Source organism: Hydra vulgaris, chromosome 05 (genome assembly GCF_038396675.1).
Source record: "Hydra vulgaris chromosome 05, alternate assembly HydraT2T_AEP".
NCBI lineage: Eukaryota > Metazoa > Cnidaria > Hydrozoa > Anthoathecata > Hydridae > Hydra > Hydra vulgaris.
The window spans coordinates 43765055-43777510 of NC_088924.1; the positions used below are offsets into that span (position 1 = coordinate 43765055).

The window sequence follows — 12456 nt, forward strand, 5'->3', positions numbered from 1 at the left end:
GTCTGGTATATGGTGACACTAAATGATTCTTAGAATAGATTTAAGATTAGGATCATCAGGACAAAACTACCAAAAGCGAAACTGACATTAGAAGCTCAAGTTAGATGTGCTTTTTTACTAATTGTATACAGCTTTTTTCTTTAAGAACATTGAGCACTCTTTTTGTAGAATACACTGACATATTTGATATATGTTTTTATTATAATGCTTATTATTATTATTATTATTATTATTATTATTATTATTATTATTATTATTGTATTTTATGTTTGATTTCACTTGAATATTTAATTTTTTAATCTTTTTTCTTCTACTTTGATAATCAATCCGCCTATGCAAAAAATTGAAAAGCACATGAAACCAGTAAAAATTTATTTGGCACAAAACTTCTAAAAATTTATTTATCAATTTTACAAATTATCATATTAAGATGCCATATTAATTATTTAATTGTTATTCTGATTGTAATTTATAAATTTATTTTGTGTAAAAATCTTTTTAAAATAGATTTAAAATAACAACAAACTAAAATCACCCAAATAGGAGGGTAATGAGTCAAAGATCTAGTTGAGCCTGGCTTCAGAAATTAATATCATTCTCACAATTATTAATTTTTTAGCTTAGCTTACTTTTGCATTACTCACTGCAGACAGGCTCTGCATATTAATAAATTACATCACCTGGAGGCTGATTAGGGGTCATCCATAAAGTACATACGCTCATAGGGGGAGGGGGGAGGTCTTCAAAAAATGTACAAAAGCATATGGGGGAAGGGGGAGAGTTCAATTTAAAAGTATGTACTTTGATTTTCTAATTTATCATAATTAACCCTAAAAAAAATGAGGGGCTGTAAATTTTGCATGGTCATAACTTGTTATTTACAATATTTTTCAATGAAATTTAAAATCTGTTGATAAATTTAAATTTAGTTTTAGATATTAAAGTTAAAAATTTTACTATATTAGTGCTCTCACATTTGGGCAGGGAGTAAGGGGGGAGGAGCGTTTTAAGGCTTTTGTTCCCAGGTTTTAGCTAATAGGTCAAAGGCCCTCCCAAAAAAACATGTTATTAGGGTCTCAAAATCTTCCAAATTTTACCCCAAGGTTTTGCTAAAATAAAAGCTCCTTTAATTAGCAAAAGGGCACAAAATTTGCTTCTCAACCCCCCCCCCTCTTTCCCCTCCAATTAAGGGGTATGGGTAGCCTACCTTTGGCACTGGGTTTTAGGATATGTTTTCAATATTAATGATCTTGTGTAAGACTCATTTTTTACAGACTTACTAAAGAGGGGTGTCTGAAAAAAACATCCGCCTTATGTATAGTTTATTTTTATTTGATTCGTTATTAAAACAAAAAGACAATTGACAACCTGAGAAGTTTATAATTTCCCTTAATCACTATATCTGATACAATCACTATTGATGTTTGGCTGCCATCCATCAGTACACTTTGGACTCATGTGGCTTACAACTTCATTCTTTAATGATTCAGTTCATGCTGTTTGTTCCAAGTCTTTTCCTAGAGTTTGCTTTAACTCCTTTCCTACACACTCTACATAGAGTTTATTCTAACTCTTTTCCTACATGGCCACTTACCAAAATTTTATACTTATTCATTTTGGCTTTACAATACTTAAAATCATTTTTTCGTGTTTTTCCTAAATCATTTTTTTTTAATTTTAATACTTTTTTTTGGGTCTGGTTTATAAGCGTTCAATTTAAAATGAAAGAGGTTTTTCAACAAGGTACAAGAGTATATATATGTATGTGTGTATATATATATATATATATATATATATATATATATATATATATATATTATTTTAAACAATTTTGAAATGTATTCTAGAAAATATGTGTTTTAGTATTGAGGGCTCAATGTTCTTAAAAGAACAGAGCAATTATAAAGTAGTAGAAAATCACTTAGCAAAAAAAATTTTTATCTAACACTGTGTTTCATCAATAAAGACTCATCTGAAATGAATGATCAAATTAATAAAACTTCAATTTATACCAAAAATTAAATTACAGGAAGTCACAAATGTCTTTACTACTGCAAATTTTCACACATTTGTGGAATATGCTGACACCATTATAAAAAGAATTCTTTAGAATTGATTAATTCTGCTTATTTTAAATAATATTTTGTAAAAGGAGTTATTTAATGTAACTATTATTTGAGCTCACTTATTTTTATAGTTTTTTAGGAGAAACTTATTTTCGTGCCTGCATTTAGAAATTAATTCCGATTTTTTGTTTAATAAACATTCTTGGTTTGCATGTGTAATAATTTTAAATTTTCCTTGAAGGCATAGTATACATTTTTGGAAATATTGATATATGCAGAAGTACATGATCTATTTTTTGCAAAGCAAAAAATAGATCATGTACTTTTGCATATATCAATATTAAAATAGATGAACTTCTAATTTATTAGAAAAATTGACACTATTTCTCTTTCTTTGTCTGTAAATTAACAAATGGATGTATATATATTAGGGTTATCACTTTTTTTCAACCTCATGCTCCTGTACTGTAGTTCGATGAACTTCTACCTAGAAAGCACAAAATGAACTATTATTTGCATATCTTTTGAAAAAAGTTCACCATGCCATTGAAAAATCAATTTTTCAATGGGGTAAACATTTTTCAAAATATATACAAATAATAGTTCATTTCGTGCTTTTTAGATAAAAGTTCATCAAACTACAGTACAGGAGCATGAGGTTAAAAAAAGGTCATAACCCTTTTTAAAAAAATCAATAATTTCCTGTGTCATAAATTGATGAACTTTTGTTAGAAAACATTGAAAACATGTTCAGTTCCTCTAGGTTGTAAAAAAAGGTCACCCCGCAATTAAGATTATGAATCGTCATTTATTTAATCTTGTTACTGCTACTACTAATAAGTGTGGCTTTGCTGAAAATCATTTAAAACTTGTATAGATTAAAAGTGTTTAGAACTTTTCGAAGATTTTGGAAAATTCCATAATATTTTAAACAACTTTAGGGCATTCTGGAACAATTTAGAACATTCTGGAACAATTAAGAATATTCTTGAACAATTTAAAATATTTATAACAATTTAGAACATTCTGGAATAATTTAGAATATTTTAGAACAATTTAGACTGTGTATATATAGCTGCTTATCTAATTTTGTAGTTATTACAGAAGCAACACATGACGATGTACAAGCCTAGCTATAGTAGCATTCAGAAGAACAAGAATATATCTGGACCAATAATCTGGTGACATTTGAAGAATCTCATAAAGGAAGAAGAATGGTCCCTTTGGAAGAATATTCATTGGAAGAAAAGTGCAGAATGCCTCTCCAAAAGCAAATTATCGGATGCTACCATTTTCTTGGACCAACAATCAAAAAAAGAAATAAGCGAATAGCGGAAATTTCCAAAGAAGTCACCAAATTGTGGAAGAATAAACTGAATTTTCCTCATGTATCTGATCAAGTTATACAACCAAAGCTTGATAAAATACTGAAATGTTATGATGAATGTGTCAAGGGATACTCTACAGGCCAAGCCGCCACTAAAGAAATGATCCATCTCTCCTATTAGAAGACCTATTAGAAAGTCTTTATCTAAAAGATAAAGACTTTCTAATAGGTCATCCAACTCATCATCTTACTACCCTGGTTTTAGTGATTCTGAGGCTGACGACACTGAATATGAAAGCGATGAAGAAGAAGAAGATGAGACTACTCCTACACCAAGCAGAAAACATCATAAAAGCAAAATTGCAGTCAACTTCGTGACCTACACAAGAGTATCAACAAACAAAGCTGCTAACATATGCAAGCAATTGGCTCATGAAGGTATTGACATCCCAACTCCATGTCAATCAGCTATTTACAAGTCAACAATCAAAGAGGCAATCAAGCTCAAAAAAGAAATTGAAAAGTTGCATATGGAAAATTGGTCCTTACACTTTGATGCCAAGCACATCAACAGAATTGATTATCAAGTGGTCGTCCTTAAAAATGAAAGAAGAGAAATCAAATTGGATGTCCTGGGCTTGGTAGATAGCAGGGGAAAAATATTGCTCAAGAAATTTCTAAAGTCCTCAATGAATTTCACCCATGGAATTCAATATAGATGATTGTTACAGATACCACCAGCGTTTACACCAGAAAAAATAATGGTGTTGTTGTAATATTGCAACGAATGTTCACAGAGAAACGCATCAACAAACCTCAGTTTATCAGTTGTCAACACCATGTATTAGATAAAATCCTCTGTTTGGTGATGGATGAAGAATTTGGAAGTAAAACACAATCGTCGAACATCGAATATCTATATGTATCTCAACTGTTGAAGGAGTATGAACAACTGAAAACACAGTTTGATAATGGAATAGAAGTAATTCTTAAAACAACAGGCTGGAGAGATAATATGAAATTTTTATTTCATTTCACTCAAGTGTTCTGATTTTTTGATGAAAAGGGACACTTTCCATTGATCAGGTTTCAGAAATTACCCAACATCAGCAATGCAAGGTAGAATTCCAGGGCTATACTAGCGATCCTGGCCTTTATTTTAATTCCTTTAACAAGGACAGTTCTGCAGAGATAACAATTTATATCGTATGGCTAGGCAGACCATTGGTTTACAGACCAATTGTATAAGAAAAATAACTTTATTAATTTGGCTGAAGTACTGAATCAATACAAAAAGGCTTTAAGCTGTTTGAAAAACCATTGGAAGCATGAGCCATCCATAACTACAGGTCCCCAGAAGTAATTAATGCATACATGTACATATTGATTACTTCTATAATACAATGTATGTATGTATATATATATATATATATATATATATATATATATATATATATATATATATATATATATTATTTTTCTTTAAACGTTTTATCCAATTTACACTATTAATTTACTTGAGATAGTGGTGAAATTAGCTCTTTTAAAATAAATTTTATAAGTTTGTTGCTTACATTTTCAAAAATAATAAATTTAAAACTATATAACAAATGACCTTTGACTACCTGAGATGAACTAAATTGTAAATGTGATTTTTGTTTAATTAATGAGTTGTTTTCATTATTATTGTTCAAATTTGTTCAATCTTACTAGAAGTAAAACAAATATCTTCAACTTGATAAGAATTTATTTTATTGATTATATACAAGGCTATGCCACCTCTTTTTCTTCCATTGATTCTATTTCTTCTTTACAAATTATAACTAGTAACATTGATACTTGAAAATTCATTAAACCAAGTCTCGGTAACCCCAAATGTATTGGGTTTATTTATTTTGCAAGCAATTTTGAATTCATCCATTGTTTTTGTAAGAGATGTATCATTGGTATATAAGAAACTTAAGTGATTTAAATTTTTCTTTATTGGGATACTAATTGAATTTTTAGTTTAACGATATTCTTACCTCGAATAGCATAGTTAAAAGTCAAGTAGCTCTATCATATTTATATTGATATTATTTTATATTAATATTGCTTTCTCTTATACTTATATTAATTGCTTGTTTGATGTAAATAAAATCATTTAGTCTCTCTGCTTCTGTAAAATCTGGATTCACAAAAACCATTTTAAAATTCAAATGATTTAAAAATTCCAGGGAGTAATAAAGAATTTTCTCTAATCAGTCCTATAATCCAAGCCAAATGTTTATCTAACTTGCAAGATTCTAATTTTTTTATAAAAAGCGGTTTAAAATTAACTTTAGTGCTTTCGGAAAGTTTTTTAACAAAGTCTTTAAAACAAATACAACAACTTTTTTTTTCTTGTTTCATTTTTTCTTTTCTTTTTTTTGTTACTTGCTTTTTATTATATAATTATAAATATAATTGGTTATTAATATTCTAATATTTACAGGTTACATTGAAAGTACCAGAAAAATTATATCAACAGCAAAAAATATTGGAACTAGGTAAGACTAAGTAAAAGGTTGACTAAATGTGGTTTTTTAACGTTTATATATATTTGTATATATATAAATATATATATATATATATATATATATATATATATATATATATATATATATATATTTGTATATATATATATATATATTAGGGATATGACTTTTTTGCAACCTACTAGGCCTGTATCGTAATTCAATGAACTTTTATGTAAAAAGAACGAATAGATGTTTCATTTTGACATATTTTGAAAAAAGGTCACCCCAAAACCAAAAAATCGAATTTTCAATAGGTACACTTTTGTACAGTAAATGAATATTAAAGGCTGAAGATGTTGTAAGAGTCATACTCCTGTTGTTATTTTATTTATTTATGCAACATGTACTGTGATATAACAAAAAACATTATGTGATATATAATTATACAAGTATTACAAAATTAACAGTATCAAAGCGTCTAGTACAACAATATACATAACTGTCTGTGTCTATAGGCCTACTGTGTTTAGTACATGGGTCACATGATGCTCACGTCTCATAAAGAGTCTAGCGCTTATTACTTAGAATGAATCGAAGTTGCAGTTTGTCTTTCTTTCTGCAGGAAGCATACAGGTCTTGCATCACCTTGATTGCACGTTCAGCTATCTGATTACTTCGTGGTATGTCGATGACGGATGGCTCTTTCTTCCAGTGATTTTTGAATGACTGCAATGCCTTTTTGTAAGGCTTCAATACATCAGATAAATTCTTGAAGTCATTGTCATTGTACTTTTGACTACTAAAACCAATGTTCTGCCCACTCATATGAAATGAACCTGCAAACCTTCTCCAAATTCTTTCTCGCTTCAGGCATAAGAATGAACGCCAGAATGGCGAGAATGGCTCTTGAGTTCCATCTGGCATTGCTCATATTAGGAATGTTCTGAAAGTGAATCAGAGGGAAGTTTCTTTGTTCTTCATAGAACCTAAACACTCTTGTTAAATGGTACAAAAACTTCATATCGTCTCTCCACCCTGATTTATCAAGAATTTCTACAGTTCCATTCACAAACTTATCCTTCAGTTCATCATACTTATTCAACAGTTCAGACACAAATGGGTATTCAATGTTTGGAGATTTGGTATCACCCCCAAGTTCTTCGTCCATCACCAGACGGAGAATCCTGTCTAGTACGTGATGCTGACAACCGATAAATTGTGGTATTGTGACACCCTTTAATTTAAACATACGTTGCAACTTCACAACAACTCCATTTCTCTTCCCAGTATTGACGTTTGTTGTATCAGTAATGATCATCTTAATTGAATTCCACAAATTGTATTCATCAATAAGTTTGGCAATTTTTTCAGCAACAGTTTCAGCTTTGCCATCTTTTAAACGCAGTGCATCAAGTTTCACGTCAGTTCTTTCATTCTGAAGTACAACTACCTGATATTCCTTATCATCTATTCGTTTGCCGTCAAAGTGTAAGGACCACTGTTCCATTTTAAGTTGTTGTATCATTTCTTTTTTTAATTTACCTGCCTCTTTGAATATGGACTTGTAAATTGCTGATTGACTTGGAGTTGGAATATCAATACCTTGTTGTGATAATACATTGCATATTTTAGCAGCTTTCTTTGTGGAAACTCCACTTGATGTAACCATACTTACAGCAAATTTACTTTTGTAGTGCTTTCTAGTTTTTTTCTGAGTGTCCTCATCATCGTCTTTATCACCGTCGTCGTCTTCATCATCTTCACTCTTACTTTTGCAGTTTTCAGATTCAGTACCACTGTCTGTGGTAGACAGGACTTGTGATGTGGAAGGTATTGCTGTTCCAGACTGGACTTTCCTTCTCTTGGAAGGGTGAATGGTTTCTTTACTTGCCACTTGTCCTGTTGAGTACCCCACCTGTCCTTTACTTTCTTTTTGTAGGTGGTATAGACGTTTATCTTCCGAGGATAACCACTGGCCATTCACTTTCGTGATGTCAAATAATGCATTGAGAACATCATATTTTCCACGCTTGACACATTCATCATAACCTTCAGCACCTTCATAAGCTTTGCTCTTATCACTTGATCAGACACACGTGGAAAATTCAGTTTATTGTCCCACAATTTTGTAATTTCCTTAGAAATTTGGTCTATTCGTTCTTTTCTTCCTTTAACATATGCTCCGAGAAACTGGTATCTTCCTACGATCTGCAATTGAAGTGGTATTCTGGATTTTTCATCGAGTGAATGTTCTTCTACAGCCACGCTTCCTCTTCTTCTGTGTGACTCTTGAAATCTCACCAAATTTTTAGTCCAAGTCTTCTTGTTCTTTGTTACTGTGGTATGACTTTTCTTGTGAGACATCATATAATATTGTTACGACTTTACGGATAGCTGAGCGTAAATATCCGTTTAATAAAGTCGTTTAATTAATAAAATACTTTAACTGTATAGTAATCCAATTATAGTTCGATAATCCAGTCAATGTTGATAACAGTTCGATAATCCAGTCCGTATCCTAACGATAATGCTACAACTACTTATACTTCGTACACTTACAGCGTCTTTAGTTCGCTACAGTAGTTCCTTATTAGCTCAGTTACACGCAGAGTACTTCATAGAACTATTCACATTATCAACACTGAGCTCTGACAGCAGCTCGCTTATATAATTATTTAGAGCTTCCAGAATGTTCTACTAAGTTCTATAATCTTCTACAGTCTGTTACAGTCGTCTATATCACCGTGGTAACACAATGACGTCATCACATAACAATTCCAAGTATTTGCCGGCACACGGCCGTTTCGTTGCCATGGTAACGTGTGGCGTTATATTTATAAATTCATAACAAAATAATGAAATAAATAGAATTAAGCTGAGAATTAAGCTTAAGATTAAAACATCGGTCAAAAATGAATGTATAAAAATGGTAAATCAAATTTTTATTTTGGGGGTGACCTTTTTTTGTTGCAGAAAGCTATTTGGGCCTTTTTTCATGATTTTAGGTAAAAGTTCATCGATTTATGCTACAGGAAACATTTTATTTGAAAAAAAATTAAAAAGTCATATCCCTAATATATATATATGCATATATATATATATATATATATATTTATGTATATATTATACATATTTATATATATATATATATATTTATATATATATATGTATATATATATATATATATATTTATATATATATATATATATATATATATATATATATATTATATATATATATATATATATATATATATATATATATATATATATTTATATATATATATTTATATATATATATATATTTATATATATATATATATATATTAGGGTCCGTCAAAAAAAACAAAAGTCATAATTGAACATACCATGATTTCTTTTATTGTAAATTTAGGTGTTAGTAAAACTAACACCTAAATTTACAATAAAAAGTAATTTAGCAGTGTACCTATTAGTAACTTAGCAGTGTACCTATGAGTCTGAAATTTTCCCCTGGAAAATTTCAGACTCATAGGTACACTGCTAAGCCTTGCACTTTAGGATTGAAAGTCGCTTTTTTATATAAAATAAAGCACCAGAGTGATCAAGGGCCTAAAAAAAAAGGTTCGAAAACTTTTGCAAAAATAACATGGTATTTTAAATCATGTATTTAACCATGTATTTATGTTAGCAATCCTCAAAACGGTTTTTTATATATAACAGCAACTTATGTGTACTGCTGATGACAGTTGTATTTAGTATGCTTATCATTTTTTAGAATTTGTTATTTTAAGTTTAAAGTATTTTAAAAAAAAAAAAAAGAGAAGTGTTTCTTCGAAAAGAGAAGTGTTTCTTGTAGGAGGAAGAACAGAGGTGTTAGCTAATACTAAACTGTCAAAAAGAGAAGCGTTTCTTGTAGGAGGAAGAACAGAGGTGTTAGCTAATACTAAACTTCCAACTAATAAAAGTGTTTTAAAGTATTACCATTACAGGCTTCTCATAAAGCACAAGCAAAATCCAAATTCCTCATCCAGTGATGTAAGTTCTTGTTCCCTAGATGATAAATTTCAAGCAAGCTGCTCGAAAGAAACTGGATGCCTAAACGAAAAGTATTTTTGTGTTCTTAACCAAGTGAAGAAAATCTGGTTGAAAGCAGGGATTCCTTTCCTCATCCAAGATCAAGCAATTAGGTACCTAATTAACAATTTCATTATGAATATAAAATGATATATCAATTAAGCAGCTTAAATGTATGTAAAGAGGTTAGTGGACCCATCTAGATATATAGTATAATTTATTTAGGACAAAAATAGTGGCTTTAGAAGCTGAAAGAAAGAAACTGGAAAAATCTAAGTATCGCATTGGTGCAAAAGCAATTAAAAAGAGGGAGGAGTTTGTTTACAAACAAGTTAGACAAATTGTTTGATATTGCTCGTAAGGATTGTGATGAGCAAATTCTGAAATATAGGAGCAAGGACATAAAAGCATGACAAGAAGATCAAAGAGGATCAAGAGTGCAAACAATTTCTTGCAAAGATACTAAGTTCAAGGCAAGATATAATAGGCTTCAAAAGGGAATAGAAGAAGGAACGAGAAAAGAGGAGGTCCAGAAAGAAAACGAGAGATTGGAAAAGATAAGCTGTATTAATGCTGATAACAGTTTTGAACATGCTAATCTAATTGAGAAAATAGATAAAGATTTTTTTATTCCTGGAAAAAAAAGCTCTGATTTTATACCTCTTTTTATTCCAAAAAGAATTAGGAAGGTCATAGGAATTACTTTGTCAAGGTTTAGAATCTTTTCAACTGCAGCAGTAGCAACACTGGCTACTATCATAAATAATAGCGGAGGTAGTATTGATGACTTCTCAATATCACAGAGCAGTTTACCGAGGCAGAAAAAGCAAAAAGTTAATGAAAACACTCAAAAAATCAAAAAAGAGTTTACAAATCTTGCTAAAAATAAATGTCTTTACATTTTGATTCAAAAATAATGTCTAAAAGTACAGGTCAAGACAAGAAAAATATTGAGAGAGTAGCTGTTATTATTACTTGTCCAGGCATTCCTGATGCTCAACTTATTGGCATTGTTCCTGTTGACAATGGTAAAGCAAGCACACAAGCAAAAGCAATTCAAGAAATCTTTGAAGAATCAGAGTTATTTGATATGGTTGAATTTCTATCATTTGATACAATTGCCACAAACACTGGATGGTTAAATGGTGTTTTACACAACTAGAGCAGTGCAGGGGAAAAGCTATGGGATGGTAAGCTTGCAGGCATCATATGTATGAGCTTTACATCAAGGTATCAAGTATAATTTATTTTTATTGATATCTTATGCAAGAGCCAAATTAAAAATATTAAAATCAAGACTTATCAAGTTTATTTTAAATTTTTTAGCATTTTTGCAATTCTATTACTGAAAGGACAAGAACATTAGGTCCAATTGAGCTACTGTTTGAGAAATTGAAACAGAGTTGGAATGTAATATTGAAGAAGGGGATATGTTACCAGATCTTAAGAGATTTAAAAAAGAGCCAGGAACTTTTTTGTCAATCAAGGTAATTGGTACCATGATTATTTTGTTAGATATTTAAGATATTAGTATAAAATAAATCTTTAAATTATATTCCAGGCTTCTGAAGCTCTATCATTTCTCCAAACTAGCCTTGATAATCATTTCTTTCTTCGAGGAGATTATAAATACCTTGTTTAACTCAGCATTGTTTGGCTTAAGGGATCAGTAACCAACTTCAAGTTCCATATTCCAATGGCTTGTCATCATGCCCGCTTTATGGCTAAAGCTATATATTATTTAACGCTTGACCTTCTACTTCCACAAATTTTAACCCTTGCACCTGATTTGGTAACTGCTATGGAAGCAGTTGTTATTAAACTAATGGATGATTTCATTTCAGTATTCTTTACAACCTGGTTTGTTAAAGCCCTCTTGGCCAGAACTACTCCATCTCAAGACCTATAAGCCATTGATAATATGATTCAGTACATAGATAGAAACCCTAGTTCTGCTAAGGCATGCTTCAATTCAATGCAGAATCATTTGTGGTATCTAACTGAAAGATTTGTTGTACTATGTCTCATTAATGAGGACTTATCGGAAGATGTCCGACAAGCTGTTGCTCTTTAGCTTTACAAAACTCCCAGGCCAGAGATAGCATATTCATACAAACTAGGTAAAGCAATGCCACATATTGTTGTACATGGTCATACTAAACTTCTTTCTGAACTTGTTGGAACAGAGATTTGGTTTTAGTTTGATAAATTGAAACTCACCATACTTAAAATGGAATGGATTAAAATAAATCCTTGAAATTGAGAACTCTTTCCTGGATTTCTGAAATACAAAGAATTTGTACTACCTCTCCATGTAGTTAATGATTGTGCAGAATGGGGAATTAAACTTGCCTAGGATTTTTCAGGGTCTTTTAGGCATAAGAGTGACAAGCAGGCAAATCTTTTGGCTGTTGCAAGCCATAGACAAAAATTCAAAATAACAAAGATTAAATCTTGTTTTGAAGATATTAAATAGTAGCATAATGGTTTAATCTTTTCACTACCGAAGA

At 30.6% G+C, this 12456-nt stretch overlaps 1 protein-coding gene across 2 annotated transcripts in view; it reads left to right on the top strand.

Annotated features, from left to right (window-relative positions):
- The window catches only part of LOC100205190 (sphingosine-1-phosphate lyase 1), a 57973-nt gene that overhangs the window by 39799 nt on the left and 5718 nt on the right, over positions 1-12456 (top strand). For both annotated transcript variants that reach the window (XM_065798257.1, XM_065798258.1), the window contains one exon: positions 5867-5921. In XM_065798257.1, the coding sequence (XP_065654329.1) occupies positions 5867-5921 (55 nt within the window). The remainder of the gene's footprint in view (positions 1-5866; positions 5922-12456) is intronic.